At 35.1% G+C, this 19,793-nt stretch overlaps 1 protein-coding gene across 1 annotated transcript in view; it reads right to left on the bottom strand.

The window, feature by feature from the left end:
* The window catches only part of LOC141510864 (EF-hand calcium-binding domain-containing protein 13-like), a 70,951-nt gene that overhangs the window by 16,900 nt on the left and 34,258 nt on the right, over window positions 1-19,793 (bottom strand). Inside the window, exons 14-19 of the mRNA XM_074220291.1 lie at window positions 13,642-13,695; window positions 12,162-12,263; window positions 9,556-9,609; window positions 8,722-8,826; window positions 6,700-6,753; window positions 4,785-4,886 (exon numbers count right to left, since the gene is read on the bottom strand). Coding sequence (XP_074076392.1) covers window positions 4,785-4,886; window positions 6,700-6,753; window positions 8,722-8,826; window positions 9,556-9,609; window positions 12,162-12,263; window positions 13,642-13,695 — 471 coding nt within the window. The remainder of the gene's footprint in view (window positions 1-4,784; window positions 4,887-6,699; window positions 6,754-8,721; window positions 8,827-9,555; window positions 9,610-12,161; window positions 12,264-13,641; window positions 13,696-19,793) is intronic.

Genomic DNA, 19,793 nt, shown 5'->3' with positions numbered 1-19,793 from the left:
CTTCCCATCTATTTTCCTTTATCTAGTTCTTTGATCTCTTTTAGGATATAAAACAGATAGGTATATGGAAGGGGGGTGGTTAGTATTTTCCCAAATTGCTTTTCAGATTGATTGGATTCATTCAAAATTTCACCAACATTGCATTGATATAACAGCATTCCCAGGTTCTTTACAAATTTTCTGAATAAGTACATTAACTTAACAAATATTGCCATTTAAAACTATATCATTGTAGCTCAAAAACAAGAACTTAATATTTTCCCATTTATTTATTAATGTTTATTTCTATATAGAGTGTTCTTTTATCCTGTGTTTATAATTTCTTCCCATCTTGACAGCTAGACTCCCTCATTCTGTAAATCTGTAATTTTACTTTTAATATCTTTTTAAATCTCTTTCAATTTCATTTTATGGTAACATATAGAAAGTTTGAAAATTTATGTGGTTTTATTTTATATTTTCCTACTTTGATGAATTGTTTTAATTAGATATTAGTTGAAACTATAGGGCTCTTTAAATAAATTGTCATGTCATCTGTAAAAACATTAATAAATTTATTTCCCAATCTGCCTGTATTTCTTTTAAAAATTTTTTTTGGTATTGCAATAGATGGAAACATATCAAATCATAATGCTGACAATGAAAATCCTTTTTTGAACCCCCAACCTTATTAGGAAAGACTATTCTTTTCTCATCTAAGGAGAGCCTTATTTGTTAACAAATATAGCTTTTATTCATTTGAAGTAGAAAAGCTGCCCTGGTGAGTTTTCCTATATGATAAGATTTCAAACATATTCAAATGGATCTCTTTGGAGTTCTCTGCAAAGCAGCAGATGGAAGAATACTAAATTTGAAGTCTTGAGAATATGCATTTATATTGTGCGTCATTTGATTAAAGCAGTGTGACCTTCCAGAAATCATTTAATCTCTCTGGGTTCAGTCTCTATGAAATGAGGATGTTGGACCTGATGACTTCTAATATCCTTTCTGGCTGTAAATTTATTAGCACTCCATTCATGCCTGCATATCTGATGAGACTTTTGTCTATTTCCTTCCTGTATTTTGCCATAGGGTTACCACCCAACTTTCCTATACTGATATTTTCAAGGTACCAGTGGAACATTGTTTATCTACTTGTTAACCTCCAATCCTTCTCTTTTGATAACCATATTTTACACATGCTTTTCAAAGTTTTTAATGGGTTATATAATTGTAGCTTGGTAATAAGTGCCATGCACCTCTCTATTCCCCTGTGTGTAATATTAATTTTTCTTTTCTTTTTTGGGAAAGTATTGTATTATATATATATATATATATATATATTGTATTATATTGTATTATATATATATTGTATATATTGTATTATATACATATATTGTATATATTATATATATATTGTATATATTGTATTATATATATATTTATATATATGATGTATATACTTATATACATATACAGGTACAAACTCTATAGGTTTATGATATACAGGCATGTCATAATTTGTGCAAAGGACATTATCTACTTGGTGTTCCCTGTTTGGATGGTTTATATAAACTCTAATAGTTACAGAGATCTTCCCAGAGGCTAAGCAATATTCTAATTTTTGATACAACCAGAAAAATGCTACCTCCAAATATGAGTATCTGGAGGACTTAACCATTCATCAAGAAACCATCTTCAACTTGGACTCTATACCAAATTTTCTTCTTCACAAATAACTTTTGTCACCTGCATATATCTCTTTTGTACCTGATATTTTTCATCAGAGGTTCATTGAAATGGATTATTTCTGTTATTATACCTTTCAAGAAATCTAGATGGGTTTTTAAAAATGAATAAAAAATATCTTGTTGGAAAAGTGCCTCTAAGGTGTTTTTTTACTCTGAGTCAAAACTTTTTTCATAATTGCCAGTCAATAAGCAACTGTGAGCTTATATTTTCTATTTATCTTTCTATATATCTTCTATATCTTTCACTAAAGTACAAATTTACAAAGATATGGACTGTTGTTTAATACTTCTTGCAAACACCTACTAACTCTTTACCTTCGAGAATTATATGTAAATGAGTCCCATTAAAATGTTGTATTGATGAGTTTTATTGATAGGTAAGGAATTGTTCATTTTTCTTCAGTCACCTATTAATATTATTAAATTTGTTAGGTAAATCCAAGTTTTTTTTTAAATATCTTCCTCTCTTTCAGAAACATTTAATATAAAATATGTCTTGAAAGTCTAAATATAGAGCAGTTGGGTGGTGCAGTGTATAGAGCACATGCCCTGGAGTCAGGAGGACCTGAGTTCAGATTTGAGATCAGACACTTCATAATTACTTAGTGGTGTGACCTTGGACAAATCACTTAACCCCATTGACTTAAAAAAAAGAAAATACAAAAAGAAAGAAAGACTGAATATAGTTTTACAGGTATTAAGTCTGAAAATTTGGGGACAGTCTCTTTATCCATCAGTACTATCACAATTGTATCCTCTTGAGAACAACTTTCTATACACTTTACCCAACCAGGCAGTTTTTCTTATTTTTTTCTCTTTAATACTATTTCTACTAACCTTCCTATAATCTTAGCCTGGATAGTGATGTTTGGTTCTAAGTGTACACTCTTCTCTACTACTCTTGATGATTTGTTAAAGTTTTTTTTTATAGTAATCAAAGACTATTTCCATTTCTTTTATTTATTGTTCAATGTTAATTGTTAAATCAGACAGAATTTACTCTCTTTTAGGGGGATTTCTTACAAAGTTTTCTTTAAGTTGCTATAACTTTTCTCACCTAATTCTATGCATTATGAGACAATGCTGCTTATAATGATGTCCATAACTCTTCTCTTTGAGATTTTATTAACATGTTTACTAACCAAAATGCTTATTGAAATATTTCTTCCCTAGGAGAATTAAATTGTTTACTGGACTCATTTGATTTTACTATTGTGGCAACAGATTTAGAGTTTTTTTAATACTGTCTTTTTTTTTTAGGTTTTTGCAAGGCAAATGGGATTAAGTGGCTTGCCCAAGGCCACACAGCTAGGTAATTATTAAGTGTCTGAGACCGGATTTGAACCCAGGTACTCCTGACTCCAGGGCTGGTGCTTTATCCACTGTGCCACCTAGCCGCCCCTAATATTGTCTTTTATGTTATTTTTGATGACTCGTTTCCATTTTTTATTATTAGTTAATTAAATATTCAATTATTTCAACTGTATACATTTCTCTTTCTCCTGTTTATGTTTTTGAGTTTTATATTATTTCATTTATTATTGATAGTCATATATCAAGCATTATATCTAGAATATTATAATAAAATCTATTCTTTTTATATTCATATCTTTTTCTTAATAAGGCAGCAATCTTAGTGTTCATAATTGAAACAATGACTACTATTAACACCAATAATAACTTTTTTCTGTTAAGATATAAAATTTCTCCTTTTTTTTTGCAATGCTTTTTGATGTTCACAAACCTAGAACCCACCAATTCTTTGTTTGGGAAGCTGTTCTTGATACAAATGCATAAAATTTCTGTATAGTCTACACATTGCTATCCCTTATCCTGAATACTTATTCTTAGTTCTGCAATAAATGATAACTAAATATTCCATAAAATCAAGTTTCTTGCTGCCCTTGCATGTAAGAAAAGACCAACTCCACCAGCTTCACCTTTGCTTGTCTTCTTAAGTTATTTAACTATGTGACTATAGCTTCCATTTAGTTGCAAAGTGATGTACTTTTTTATTTTGAAAGCAGCTGGGGAGGCAGATACTATTATTTCTATTTCATGGATGAAGAAACTGGGGCAATCTCAGGTAAAGTGCTCTTCCCAGGTTCTAGCTAGTCAATATCTGAGGTATTATTTAAACTCAAGTCTTCCAGATTCCACACACAGCACTTTATCTTCTTCACCATCTAGCTCCCTTAAATGCCTTAAGTACTGTTACTTTTCATTTCATTCACTTACAATTGCCCATTTTAAATATACTTACTCTACATAAAATGACAGGGAAATTAAGATTCTTCAGCTCCTACCCATTTAGAGTAACAGCAATGCTGAGATTTAAACTCCTTTCCATGATACCACACTATATCTTTGGAGGGATCTGAGTGGACCTTTTAACAGCAGCCCAGGCAAAGTTTAGGCAAATATAAAATACTGTGAATTACCAACTCTAAAGGAAATCATTTACTTATTATTTCTAGATTGGACAGAGCAGTAGAGTTTTGGCTTGCCTTCCTAGAGTCTCGTGAAGGTCAAGAAAATGAGCTCTACACTTCTAAGAGTACCACTGAAATTTATAAAGGAGTATGGAGTGTCACTCCATGTTGATTGAGTATCCAGCAAATGAACTGAGCAACTCTGACTCCTGTTTCCTCTTACGCTCCTCTCCAACTCTGCTGTCCAAGGATCTCCAGCACCTATGCTAGCCCACTTGGGTTGGGTAGAAATAAGATCACTTTCCTTTTGAGGCAATTTTGCATTATTTTCTGTCAATCCTTTACTCTCTTCCGCCTCCCCCCACCCATTTCCTTTATTTTTATTCTTTTATTAATTTCTTTTCATTTTACTTGCTCCCCTTTCTCTTTACTATTTCTTAGATGTCCTAGGGGCTAAAATGGTCATATTTTCCATGGGTAGTCTTTTTGCTTGCACTGAAGCTGAAGAATTCTATCTAACCTCAGGATTAGTCTGTGGTGTATTCTTTAGAAAATATTAGACATTTTCACACAAACAAGCCCAAGTTCACCTGATGACTACAGTGTAATCTGGAACACTCACCATCAATTGGCAGGTGTCTCTTGAGATATCGAAATTCATATTCTGCGAGTATGATCCCCATGTCTTTCAGAAAGGTTTCCAGATCTTGAGCATCAATGTTTTCTATTTACAAAAGATGAGAATGGTGAAAGATGAGGAACTGAGGAATATGTAATGATTCCAAAGAGTGAAAAATGTCATCTATTCCTTTGTTTAATCATCTCCAAATTAAAACAAAAACAAAAAAAATAGTGGAGATTTAGCCTACAAATAAATGAAAAGTCATTTGAGAATTCAGAAATAATTTTCTTCTTTTAATAGAAATAAGCTAGTCTGAGGAGAACTACACTGAGGAATGTGAAATGGTCATTAGATAATCATCTGATGATGAATGAAATAGTAATCTACATAGGTCTAGCTAATAACTAATGCTAGGTTTTCTTTGTCTTTATCCCAACTTTTTTAATTCATCTGAATAGAATCCAACTTCTCAATGCTGACTTGGAGACCTAGATTGTTGTCTGTCTAAACCTTAGGAAAAGTCAAACAAGAACATAATATATTATTTGTATCTTCCTACAAAGAAAATGTGGAGAGGGCAGCTAGGTGGCAAAGTAGATAGAGCATAGGTCCTGGAGTCAGTATGACCTGAGTTCAAATTTGATCTCAGACATTTAGCTGTGTGACCCTGGGCAAGTCACTTATCCCCATTACCTTGCAAAAATCAAAACAAAAAACTCCCAAAGAGAATGGGGTATTTGGCAAGTTTTCAAGTGATGATCATTTAACATATTAATTCATAATAGGTAGTGACAGAATTATTATTATGGACTCCTGAACTCTTTGGATAAGGAGGTGCCCTTTATCCAATCAGTTGATGAATCTTTTCACTTCTTCCTCCATAACATCTCCCATATCAGTCTCCTCTTCTCTAGAGTCACACAAATACATCTTTAGCTTGTTAATAATACTATAAAAGCATTAGATTTGTTATATTACCCCTTCAAGTCTTCCTGCCTAAGGAGTCATTTATCATCCTGAATCAATTTTTTATATAGCTGCAAAAGTAATTCTCCTTAAGAAAGGTCTACTAATCATGTCATTGAATAAACTCCTTATTCCCTATTACTTCTGGATCAAATACATAAAGTTTTTTTTTTTTTTTTTGCAAGGCAAATGGGGTTAAGTGGCTTGCCCAAGGCCACACAGCTAGGTAATTATTAAATGTCTGAGGCTGGATTTGAACTTAGGTACTCCTGACTCCAGGGCCGGTGCTTTATCCACTGCACCACCTAGCCGCCCCAAATACATAAAGTTTTTAAAGCACTTCACAACCTCACCCCAACTTATCTTTCTATAGTATCATTAGTTATCACTTTTTCCTCTGTACTTTGTTTCTCACACATGAATTTTCATATCTTTTATCTCTATTTTCTTACTAGCTATCCTCCTTACTCTTCTTATTTCCACCTCGGAGTCATTCTCTCTTCCTTCAAGGTAAATTACAATCTCTTCTTCTATGAGGAGGCTCTTCTGATTACCCTACTGTTAGGAAACACCTTCTCAAATTATACTGTATTTATTCTGCATATATTTACATGCCCAAGGGAAGGCAAGCTCCTTGTGAGTTGGGTCTATTTCATTGTTTTTGTTTTTGTTCCTCTGGGGCCTTGCACAGATCTCATGGACGCCTAATAAATATTTGCAAGTTGATTATCTCTGCCTATGCAGATCAACAAATTATTTTTTAATATAATCTTGTTTAGGATACTGCCTGAGAAGGGAAGTAATTTGACCCATAATCTCATTTGCCAGAGGAATAAATTGAATACAGGACTTCTTGATTCTGAGGCTATATACCTCTATCTACCATGCTATGCTTCCTGTCATGGAAATATTGATATTTACCTATAATATCTCATCATTACTTACTTACCCTTAATTGATTTCATGGATTCCATAACTTTTTTCAGGGAGACCTTCCCATCAGCTGTAAGATGAAGCAGATGTTAGAAGGGACCTAAAGATGCAGAGCTTCCAAAAATATAACTACATTACATTTTGAAAATATGACAAAAATCTGAGCAAATTTAAGTTTTCTCTGGACTCTCCTAAATATGTAGAATTTTATCCTATTTTCTGCAAAGATTAATTTATAATAGGGAGCTGAGAAAGGAAGTGTTAATCTATAAATTTATAACAATAGTAATAATAAATAACATTTACATAGGGTTTTAATGTTTCCAATATGTTTTATAAATATTAACTCATTTTATCCTTTAAATGACAGGTGCTATTATTATGTCCCTCTTAGAAAGGTGGGAACTGAGGCTGAATGAGGTTAATTAATTAACATGAGCTGCTAGAAAAGAGTGCCAGGTCTGTAATCAGGAAAACTCATTTTCATGGGGTCAGCTCTAGCTTGACGAGAGTCCAAATCTGGCTGTGTTACCTTGGGCAAGTCACTTAACCATGTTTTACCTGTTTCCTCATTTGTAAAATAAGCTGGAGAAGGAAATGGCAAAACATTTTTGTTTGCCAAAATATCTAATTTGGGGTCACAATGAGCAGGACAAGACTTAATCAACTTTGCAATAGCAACAGTAAGGGTTACACAGCTAGTTCATGTCTAAAGCTTTGAATACTGGTCCTCCTGTCTTTGGATCCAGCCCTATATTCACTATACCACATAGCTAGCTCACACAGTCATTCAGTTAGCTTCCCTTCCCTTTGCTTTTGAGCATCAGAAGAACTTATAGTAATCATAAATTTTATTTTAGTCCATGAAATTCAGGACATTTTATGAGTATGATAGAAAGAAATGGCCCTTTCCTATCTCTTGGTCTTCCCTTATATTTTTTGAGGTTCCCCCCTTTTTTAGTTTTTTTTTTTGCAAGGCAATGGGGTTAAGTGACTTGCTCAAGTTCATACAGCCAGGTAATTATTAAATGTCTGAGGTCAGATTTGAACTCAGATCCTCCAGGATTGTTGCTTTATCCACTGTGCCACTTAGCTGCCCTCCCTTTTTTTTTGAAAAATGAAATCATGTACTCTGGGCTTGAAGAAGCATTGTTTATTTTTTTCAAATGCCTTGTTAATTATTTTCAAATGAAGGCCAATTTTAAAACAATTTATGACATACAAATCTTCAATTATCATTGTAAGGTAAATTTTTAGACTGTTATCAAATTTTCAGTGATCTCTAAGACCATTAAGGCAAAGAGGATAAGGGATCATCTTCAGGAGGTTGTCCATTTGGAGATGATTTTTTTTTTTATTTTTGCCAAAGGAAGTTGAAAGAATTATTTGTATTTGGTTATTCTATCCATTGAAATAATAATAGCTGGCATTTAAAGTATTTTAAGGTTTGCAACAATGTATATATATATAATTCACACACATTGTTTTTCATATAAAATATGTAAATGCACATACAGTATACACACACACACACACACACACATACATATATTTTATTTTGACACTGTCTTATGTTTCAGACAGTATTACTATTATCCCTCTATTTTACAGATGAGGAAACAGGTCAAATGAGGATAAATGACTAATGAAGATTATACCATAAATGTTAAAATTTGGATTTGTACTCAAGTTATTTCAAATCCAAATCCAGTCCTAACAAAATTTGTTATGGCTGGTCAGCATTCCCTGATTCACACTGGGTTTTTTTTCCCTCCTTAAAGAGGGCCACCAAGTAGCTTGGTGGGGTCTGTGGTAAAACAATAAGAAGTCTTTCATTCCTCTGTTCTACTCAGTGACATTCTGGGAGACTCGACTTGAAAATTCAGTCAGAGATACTATTTTATCATACATTATTATGGGTTTTCTCTATAGGTATTTCTGTCTTTTCATGTGAACTAAATTAGAATCCTTTCTGAAATTCTTAGACAGAAAAATCAAACCTTCCTCAAAAACACAAAGAGGATTAAGAAATGCTCACCATATACAGGCAGGTCACTCAATAGTTTCTCCATTTCTCTAGCTGTCACCTTGATCCCCAGGTTTTCTAGAAGCTTGTCCAGGACATGAATGTCAACATTCCCTACTTTAGAAAGAAGAAAATTGAAGAATGTAGTCAATCAAGCATTGGTTAATTATCATTTTGGCAACTACACTTCAAAGCTAAGTGAAGTCAACATCTATCAAGTGCTTACTATTTAATACCAGGCAGTGTACTAAGTAATGGGATTAAAAAGAAAATCAGAAGCACTGTTTCTGTCCTCAAGGAACTCATAATCTAACAGGGCAAACAAATAAGAACAATATGGAGTTGTGCTCAACAAGGACAAAGGGTATTAAACTTATGTGTTAATACAAGTTATTCTATAATTTTCAGAACTGGATTCCACATTCCTGATTTTAAAGTTAGTATAAAATAATGCACATATATAAAGCACTTTCCAAATGCTATCCAAACTCTATTTTGACAGGTATGGTGACAACCTCTAAGCACACACATGGAGAGTCATACAGAAAGTTTGGAAGATGTTTTCTGTTCCTGACCGAAGAAACTCTGAGAAAGATTTCAAGAAAAACCTCAAAGCATACATAGTATGGAATGACATGATTCTGACAAAGCAGACTGCTAATCCACAGCTTTTTGCCAAGGGGTTTGTAGTTCTCTGCAGTGACAGAATCTGGTGAATTGCCTCCTTCAGAGTGGCTATACTTAAAGAAATGGAGGTCATGAGGCAGAAATGTTGAAACACTAAATTGAAAGGAAAATAGAATTCATGTTATAATCACTGAGAAGAAATAAAAGTTCCTCACTTACCATCTAGTTTCTTTACAGTATTCATTATATTTTTCTTATTTATCTTCCCATTGGCTGTAAGAGAGCATGTAATTCAGTTCATAGAAGAAATAACAGAATTACAATAATTGTACAATGTTCATCATTGTGCAAAACCAGCCTATAGACTGTCCTATTCCTTCCTTGCTCCACCAAATGAGAATGAAGAAAGACAAAGAAGGATGAATCCTTCCCTTGCATTAACATAGATTCTTCTGATTCTGGGATGAAACAACATAGTATAATAAATGAATTATTTATTATAGAGAAAAATTTTTACTCAAATAAGTAATATTTTACAAATTTTGAATTGAATACCTTTTTAAATGAAGTAGTAGTTGATGCTGGTTTGGAAATAGTTTTTTTTTGGTAATGTCTGTTAATCTATACTATATATATCTTGTTTTAAATGTACATGATAAATTTAACAAGATATTTCCTACATTGTGATTCTTTCTGACTTTTTCTCTTTTGTGTTTCTTATACAGTTTTCATTGATTTTTTGATGCTTTCATTCTTTTCTTTTTCATCACTATCACTACTTCTTTCTCTTCCCCATAATTGTGATCCCTTCACTTCTAGTTAGAGCCCTAGCTTATAGTAAATAAAAATATAATCATAGAAAACATATCTTTTCTCATTTACAAATTCTCTAGTAAGAGATGTGAATTATGATTCCTCATTTGTCTTATAAAATCAGAGCTCAAGTATTGTTTTTCAAAGTTACTTTTGTTTATAATTTAATTTTTGAAAAATAATTTTTATATTTTTATAATTTTTCTTTGGCTAAGTTTACTCAGCTTCATTTCATAAAAATTATTCAGTATTTCTCTTAAGGTATGCCTTGTATTGTTATGGTGTAATAATAGTCTAATTAATTTGTATATGACAATTTTCTTAGCTATTCCCAACTGATAGACAGCTTGTAAATTTCCAATTCTTTATAATAAAAAGAACTGTTATAACATTATTTTATACCTGTGGTACCTCTGTACCTGTGCTACCCTTGTACTTTCCTTTATCTCCTTCTTTGATCTTTTTTAGGACATAAAGCAGGTAGATAAATGGAGGGGTTAAAGGGTATGAAAAGTCTATTGATTTTTTTAAGTTTTTCCCAAAATGCTTTTCAGAACAGTTGGATCCATTCAAAATTGGCAAACAAAAGGTAAAATGTGAGCTTGTATTTTTTATATCCTTCACTAAAGTACAATATGAAAAAATGTGGTTTGTTGTTGAATATCTCTTGCAAACACCTTGATTATTCTAATACCTTCATCAAGGGTACTCTTGAATTGTGTATAAATGATACATGTAAATATTTTATATTGTTAAAAGAGTACATATTTAGGTAGGGAATTGTCAATTTTTCCTCAGTCAACTATTCATTAATATTATTAAACTCATTAAAATTCAAGTTTTTTAAAAAAATATCCTTCCTCTCTTTTAGAAACTTTTCATATGCAATGTGTTTCAAAAGTCTTAAGTATAGCTTAAAGCTATTAAGGCTAAAAATTTTGGTATAGGTTCTTCATCCATTAATACTATCACAATTGTATCCCCTTCAGAACAATCTTCTATCCATACTTTGTCCAACTGGGTAACTTTTCTCATCTTTTTTCTTTTTTAAATCTATTTCTTCTAGTCTTTTCACAATATTAGCCTGGATTGTGAGGTTCTGGTCTAAGTGTAATCTTTCTGCTACTCTAGATGTTTGCTATAGTAATTATTAGAGATAATTTCCATTTTCTTCTAATTATTTTTCTATTATTGATCCTTAAATATAATAGAAATTACTGTCAGGGGATTTCTTACAAAGTTTTCTTGAAATTGGTATAACTTGTCTTAGCTACCCTACATGTTATGAGACAACACTACTTATAACTATGTCCATTATCTTCTCTATGATATTTTATAGACAAGTTTACTAATTATGCTAAAATTGTTACAATATTTCTTCACTAGGCATTTAAGTTAAACAATTACTGAGTAAATTGTTTACTGATCTTATTTGGTTTTTCCCTTATGGCTTCATATTTAGAGTGGTATTAATGTTCTCTTTTTTGTTATTTTTGATGACTGATTTCTATTTTTATTATTAGTTGCTTATTTAAATAATTCAATATTTAGTTACTTGGATCGTATGTTAAATCTTTCTCATTTTTATGTTTTTGAGTTTTATATTATATATAATTTATATGTCTTGTCTAGCATCATATCTGGAATACAATAACAAGAATGTATTTTCTTTATATTCATATCTTTTTCTTAACAAATCAGTGGTCTTGGTATGTTCATAGTTGGGTGCAAATAAGATTACTTTTCACTTGAGGCAATTTTGCATTATTTTCTGTTAATACTTAACTTTACTCTCTTCTACCTTCCCCTACCCATTTCCTTTATTTTTATTTTTCTATTCATTTCTTTTTGTTGTACTTGCTTGCCTTTCTCTTTACCATTCCTGAGACATCCTAGTTGCTAAAATGTTAGTGTTTATTGGGAGTAATCTGAGTAATTCTTTAGTATCAGACATTTTCACACAAACAAGACCAAGTTCCCTTGATGGCCACAGTGTATTCTGGAACACTCACCATCTATTGGCAAGAATTTCAGGAGATGTTGATGTTCTTCTTCTGTGAGTGTGATCCCCATGTTTTTCAGGAAGTTTTCCAGGTTTTGACTATTGATGTTTTCTTTTACAAAAGATGAGAATTGTGACAAATAAATAATGACTCCAGAGGGTGAAAGATATCCCCCCTAATCCTGACTAATCATTTCCTGGACTACATATCCTCTGTCCCCTCATCCTCTTATCCAAACTTTTGCTGAGTCTTGCCATTTCTCCCTCCATAACATCTCTCACATTTATCCCTATTTCTCTCGACTCACACAGATTTAGCTCAAATTATCATCTACTGCTAAAATGTTATAATCCAATTTTATAATTGGGTTAGAATTATTATAATGCTTCCTCCTCAGTATTCTTGCCTCATGAAATCTCACTACCCTCATATCCATCTTTTACAGTTGCAAATATAATTCTCTTTAACAACAGATCTAATGAAACTGCCATTTAATAACCTATTTATTCTCTATTTCTTTGGGATCAAATGTATAAAGTTTTACCTGTATAGTTATAACATCCTTCACAACCTGATCCCAACTTCTATTTCTATGGTCTCATTAGATATCACTTTCCCCTGCCTACTTTCTATTTCTCACACATGGCCTTTCATTTCCTTTCTATGTATTTTCTTACTAATTGTCCTTCATGTTCTCCTTACTTTCACCTCAGAGTCACTCTCTCTTCCTTCAAGGTGAACCACAAAATTGTTCTATGAGGAGGCTTTCCTGATTTTTCCACTGCTATATGGATAGTCATCTCACATTAATTGTATTGGTTTTGCATATATTTGATGATGACGATGTTTATCCTTCCTCTCAAAGAAGACCATGACATCAGGGAAGTGATGCCATGACAAGCACATGAATTAGATTTAAGTGAAGTGGGGTTATAGTAAATCATCAGTTTCACTTTCTCTTCCATAGCCATATGGATCCAGTGGCCAGATATGGATCAGGATGATTGGAGATGGCTTGTGCAGGGTTAGGTGACTTGCCCAAGATATACAACTATTAATCGTTAAGTGTCTGAGTCTGTATTCAAACTCCAGCTCTCCTGATTCCAAGGCCAGTGCTTTATCCTCTGTGCCACCTAGTTGCATATATCTACATGCCCAGTAGAAAGTGAGCTCCTTGTGAGTTGGACCATTTCATTGTTTTTATTTCTGTTCTGTTTCTATTCTGTTCTACCTAGCACAGATCTCATGAACACCTAATAAATGTTTGCAAGTTGATTGTCTCTTTCTATGCAGATCAACAAATTATTTTTATATATACTGTTTAGGATACTGCCTCAGAAGGGAAGAAATTTGACCTATAGTCCCACTTGCCAGAGGCCAAATTTGAATATAGGACTTCTTAACTTTGAGGCTATACCACTATCCATCATGTTATGTTTCCTATTATGGAAATATTGATATTTATTTGCCATCTCTCAGCATTACTTACCTTTAATTGATTTCATGGTTTCCATAACATTTTTCAGGGAGACCTTCCCATCAGCTGCAGGATGAGACAGAATTAGAAGGGAATCAAAGTTCCAGAGCCTCACAAAAATAGTATTATATTACATTATAAAAATTTAAGTTAAACCAGAGGAATTATACATTTTTTCTGAATACATCTATATATATGTGGAATTTTATCCTATTTTCTGTAAAGATAAATTATAATAGTTGATAAATGAAAGATTTTAATACAGTAATAATAATAATAATAATAATAATAATAATAATAAATAGCATTCATAGCATTTTAATGTTTTCAATATATTTTATGTTGGGAGCCAGGTTCTCTAAGCTGTTTGACACAGTCGCAGCAAGAAGACTCAAGGCAGTCACACTGCCTGATGGAACAACATTTCCTTATTCAATATATATAGGGATTTCATGCATACCAATATTTATAGGTTTATTATTGATTACAATATTTACTCATCCTAATACTAGAATGACTATAAAGGAAGGATTTCAGAAAAATTCCTTGAATAAAATAGATTGTAAACTCTGTCTAAATTTAACAGGACTGCTTCTCCCTGAGGCATACAAAAGGCTTCAACATTATGAAATCTCTGGAAAACCCAGCACTGGGAATTCCAAGGAGATGCCAGAATATATACAAGGAAAACAGATACAAGATGGGTCAGACAGAATTCCAGGGAAATTAATAGTTTTCCCCCCCTTACCATACACAGGAATATATGAAAAATATGGTGAGAAAATAGTTAGTACAGGTGACCAATATGTGAACTCCAGCAGCCTTAGTTTCATGGGAAAGAATAAAAAAGTCACAGAAATTGGCTTCTACCAACTAGGCCAGAAAGAAAAATTGATTATTGTAAGAGTTAATGGATGGGTGGACAAGCATAAAGACCCTCACTATAGATTGTTAAGCAAGTGTATCTAAAAACATTACCTATACAAAAATATAAAAACTTTCCATTAAAAGAATTGCTTAATTAATAACTTTAAATGAATTAACAATTATACAATGTAGTAATAAATAAGATAACAGACAGGTTAAGGTCATCATGGTCTGAGTAGGGATAAGAAATCAATTAATTATATGATTATTACTTGAACTCGTAATCACATGATAAAAACTTGTAACCATATGAACTATATGATTGTTGATGAAAATTGTATACTCTTGTAACCAAGGAAATGATCTCAGCTTGCTTGCTTGAAACATACATGATTCTGAAACTATAAAAATAAATCCAAGCAGCTGACAGTCAACCTGCTCCTGCCTTTACCCACTTGTTGACTCAACTCATTTTGCTGACTCTATCCCTCCTGTCAGGTTCCAAGGACCCTGCAGAGGCTGGACCCCTGCAATTTTACAAATATTAACTTATTTTATCCTTTAAACAACTATTGGAGACACCTCTCAGAGATGAGAAAAATGAAGCTGATGGAGGTAAAATAACACAAACAGCTAAGTGGTTCAGTAGAGAGGATACCAGGCCTGTAGTCAAAGAGACTCATTTTAATGAGGTCAAATGTGGCCTGACAAGTTCAAATCACTTAACCATGTTTTTCTTGTTTCCTTATCTATAAAATAAGCTGGAGTATGAAATGGGGGAACCCTTTAGTTTGCCATGAAAGACTAGTTTGTGGTCACAGCGAGTATAAGACTGAAACAACTTTGCAACAAAAACAAAGGATTACCCAGATAATTTAAGTCTAAAGCTTTGTATCAAGATCTTACTGGGGGGGGGGGCAGAGCCAAGATGGCAGTGTGAAGGTAGCATTTCTTGGGAACTCCTTCCCTCAAAACTCTCAAAAACCATCAAATTATGACTTTAGCCAAAATTTTAGAGGGGCAGAAGCCACAGAAAGACTGAACGATCCATTTTTCTCAGTCCAAGATAACTCAGAAGTTCTGCAGGAAAGGTGTGTTTCACCAGGACCAGGAGTTGGAAAAATCCCCGGTTGCAGCACAGCCTAGGAGGAGCTTGAAGGAGTGGGGAGAGAATTCTGCTACATCAGAATGAGTGTGGAGTGAGGAGCACGGGCCGCAGAACCTGCAGCAAGAATCGGGAGAAACCAGCCTGCACCTCCAGAGCACAGCCCACAGATGGTAAGGGGATCAGGGAAGACTGCAGAAATTTCTCTGCTTTCCCTGGGGGCAGGACTCTGCTGTTTGCCCACACTCAGATCCAGGTTGCAGTTTGGGCATCCATACTAAGATAGCGGAGCAGGGCTCCTCCTTACAGCTCCAGGGCAGAAGGAAGTGTGGCATCTATATATTAAAGCACAGGCAAGAGAGCATACGACCTTGGAGGAATAAAGGTCCCAGTGGGGTGTCCCAAAAAATCCCCCAAAGCCTTGGAAGTGCTGTAAATTAGTTTTGGGCTGAAGAAATGAGTAAATAACAGAAAAAGAAGAATCTGACCATAGAAAATTACTTTAGTCCCATGGAAGATCAAAACACATACAAAGCACATCAAAGTACAAAATCGAAGCTTCCCTATCCAAAACTTCCAAGAGAAATAGAAAATGGGCTCAGACTATGGATAAGTTCAAAAAAGATTTTGAAAAGCAATTAAGGGAGGTGGAAGAAAAATTGGGAGGAGAAATGAGAGCGATGCAGAAAAATCATGAAAACCAAATCAGCAGCTTGGTGAAAGAAATACAAAAAAAATACTGAAGAAAGAAGGGATCCAGTCTTAGGTGCTCTCTGATAAAATTTGAAACTAAGGACTCTAACTAAACTTTCAAGAGACAGAACCCACAAAGGGACCCAGTGAGGCAGTTATCCTACTCAAGGTAACCTGGAAAAGAGCAGAAAGGCTCTGCTCCCGTCGGAGGGGCTGCCCGCCAGAGGGGTGGCCTGCCAGAGCAAAAGAACATCAGCCTCCCAGAGGCAGCCCCAGGGCGCTGGGAGCTGCAGCTCATAGCAGCGGGGGAGTCTCATGAGCTGCACCCCGGGGAGCACTGGGCACAAAGTGGGGGAACAGTGGGGGACCTCTGCCAGAGCGAGCACGTGGAGCCCAGCCCTCAGGGCACACAGCAAGCAGCTTGGTCTTTCAGCAGCCCAGATCTGGAAACAGAAGCAGGCAGAGCCAGTAAGCAGAAGCCCCCAGGGCATGAGCCCATTGAGCTGAGGGAGGGGAGTGAAGAGAGAGACTGCAGAGCTCTGTCCTCTGCCCCTGGAACAGGACTCTGGGGCTCTGACCACATTCAGATCTTGATAGCAGTCTAGGCCCCCCCATAGAACAGCAGGGCCCCCCCAACCTCAGCCCCATGGCAGAGGGGGGTGTATATGGTCATTCACAGACCAGGAGGGAGGACAGAGCCTCACACACAGATCTTTGTGGGAGTGTCCCAAAAGCTCAGGAAGTACCCCCAAACCAGGCCCAGGCTGGGAAAATGAGCAAGCAAAGAAACAAGAGGAAGACCATTGAGAAATATTTTGCATATGAGCCCAAGAAGGATCAAAATACTCAGTCTGAATATGAGGAAGCACAAGCTCCTGCATCTAAAGACTACAAGAAAAACAGAAACTGGGATCAGGCTATGACAGAGCTCAAAAAAGACTTTGAAAATCAAATGAGGGAGTTGGAAGAAAAACTGGGAAAAGAAAGGAGAGAGATGCAGGAAAAACATGAAAATGAAGTCAGCAGCTTAGTCAAGGAAATCCAAAAAAATGCTGAAGAAAATAGCATGCTAAAAACCAGCTTAGGTCAAATGGATAAAACAGTTCAAAAAGTTATTGAGGAGAAGAATGCCTTAAAAAGCAAAATTGGCCAGATGGAAAAAGAGATAAGAAAACTCTCTGAGGAGAACAAATCCTTCAGACAAAGAATAGAATTCAGGGAGATTGGTGAATTTACCAGAAATCAGGAATCAATACTTCAAAACCAAAAAAATGAAAAATTAGAAGAAAATGTGAAATATCTTATTGAAAAAACAACTGATATGGAAAACAGACTTAGGAAAGATAATTTAAAAATTATTGGAATACCTGAAAGTCATGATCAGGAAAAGAGCCCTGACATCATTTTCAAAGAATTACTACAGGAAAATTGCCCTGATATTCTAGAAGCAGAGGGCAAAATAGAAATGGAGAGAATCCACTGATCCCCACCCCCCCGAGAAAGAGATCCCAAAAAACCAAACTCTCGGAATATTATAGCCAAGTTCTAGAACTCCCAAGTCAAAGAGAAACTATTACAAGCAGCCAGAAGGACACAGTTCAAATATCATGGAGCTGCAGTCAGGATCACACATGACTTAGCAGCAACTACATTAGAAGCTCGTAGGGCTTGGAATATAATATACCAGAAGGCAAAAGAGCTTAGAATGCAGCCAAGAATGAACTACCCAGCAAGGCTGAATGTCCTCTTCCAGGGGAAAAAGATGGACTTTCAATGAACCAGGGGAATTTCAAATGTTCCTTTTGGAATGGCCAGAGCTGAACAGAAGCTTTGATCTTCAGATACAGGACTCAGGTGAAGCATGGAGATTGGAGGAGAGGGGGAAAATGTGAGGGACTCAATGATGATGAACTGCATGTATTCCTGCATAGAAAAATGACACTGATAATACTCATATGAACCTTCTCAGTTAATAGAGCAGGTAGAGGGAGCTTTTTTAGTTGAAGCACAGGAGAAAGCTGAATTTGAAGATAAAATATGGTGTAAAAATGGAGTCAATAGAAAAAAAAGGGAAATGTAATGGGAGAAAGAAAAAAGAGAGGGGAATAGGCCAAGATATTTCATATAATAAGATTTTTTAATTACAATGAGCTATTGCAATGATATGGAAGGGGGGAGGCAAGGGGGTATGAGGGAACCTTTGCTCTCATCAGAGGTGACTAGGAGAGGAAACAGCATATATACTCAATGGGGTATAAGCATCTGGAGTAAGAAGGAGAGGGGAGCAGGGGGAAGGGGTGGGGATGTGAATAAAGGAGGAGAGGATGGACCATGGGGGGAGAGTGGTCAGACATAACACATTTTCTTTTTTTACTTCTTGCAAGGGGCTGGGATTGGAAGGCCTGTCCAGGACCATAGGGCCAGGTGGATTCTGGGCCTAAGGGGTGGTGTGGGGGCTCAGGGCTTCTTGGCCCCAGAACTAGGGATCTGTCTGCTGCGCCACTCAGCGACCCTACAGCAGAGTCAGAGTGAAAGGAGAGAGAAAATATAGTACATGGTAGTGGAGAAATAAGAAAGGAGGGAGTTGCGATCAGCAATGGCAATGTTGGAAAAATATAGAAGCAACTTTTGTGATGGACTTTCCATAAAGAATGTGATCCACCCATGACAGAGTTGTTGGTGTTGCAACAAAGACTTGAAGCACATTTTTTATTATTATTTGGGGGAGGGTGCAGGGCAAACCGGGCTGGGAGGCCTACCCGGGGCCACATAGCAGGGTGATCTTTGGGTGTCTGAGGCCGGATTTGGACCCGGGTACACCTGGCTCAAGGGCCAATGCTCTGTCTGCCACCCAGCCACCCCTACTATGATTACTATTTTATTTTATTTTGGGTTTTTTTTTCTTTTTTTTGGTTTTTGCAGGGCAGTGGGGATCAGGTGGCTTGCATGTCACACGGCTGGGTGATTGTTGGGTCTACGGGGCTGGATGTGGGCTCAGGTGCTCAGGGCTCTAGGGCTGGTGCTTCATCCATTGCGCCACCTGGCCATACCTACAATTATTACTATTATTATTTTTTTTAATTTTAATTTTTTTCCTCCCCTTTTCTTTATCACACAAGCAAGTCTATATTAATGGGGGAGGGGTATTTTGTTTACTCTTAAACAAGAATATTTTATTAATGTAAAAAAACATTTGTACAAAATGAGCATTAAAAAATAAAATAAAAGAAAAAGAAAAAAAATACTGAAGAAAATAATATGTTAAAAACCAGTTTAGGCCAAATGGAAAAGCAAAACAAAAGGCAAATGAGGAGAAGAATGCCTTAAAAAAGCAGAATTGGCCAGCTGGAAAAGGAGAAGCTCTCTGAAGAAAATAACTCATTCAAATGCAGAATGGAACTAAAGGAAGTTGATCACTTTGCAAGAAATCAGGAAGAAATAAAACTTCCAAAGAAAGCCAAAAATTAGAAGAAAATGTGAAATATTTCATTGGAAAAAC

The sequence above is a fragment of the Macrotis lagotis genome, chromosome 2 (genome assembly GCF_037893015.1).
Source record: "Macrotis lagotis isolate mMagLag1 chromosome 2, bilby.v1.9.chrom.fasta, whole genome shotgun sequence".
NCBI lineage: Eukaryota > Metazoa > Chordata > Mammalia > Peramelemorphia > Peramelidae > Macrotis > Macrotis lagotis.
This window is presented reverse-complemented; position numbering and strand designations above follow the sequence as displayed.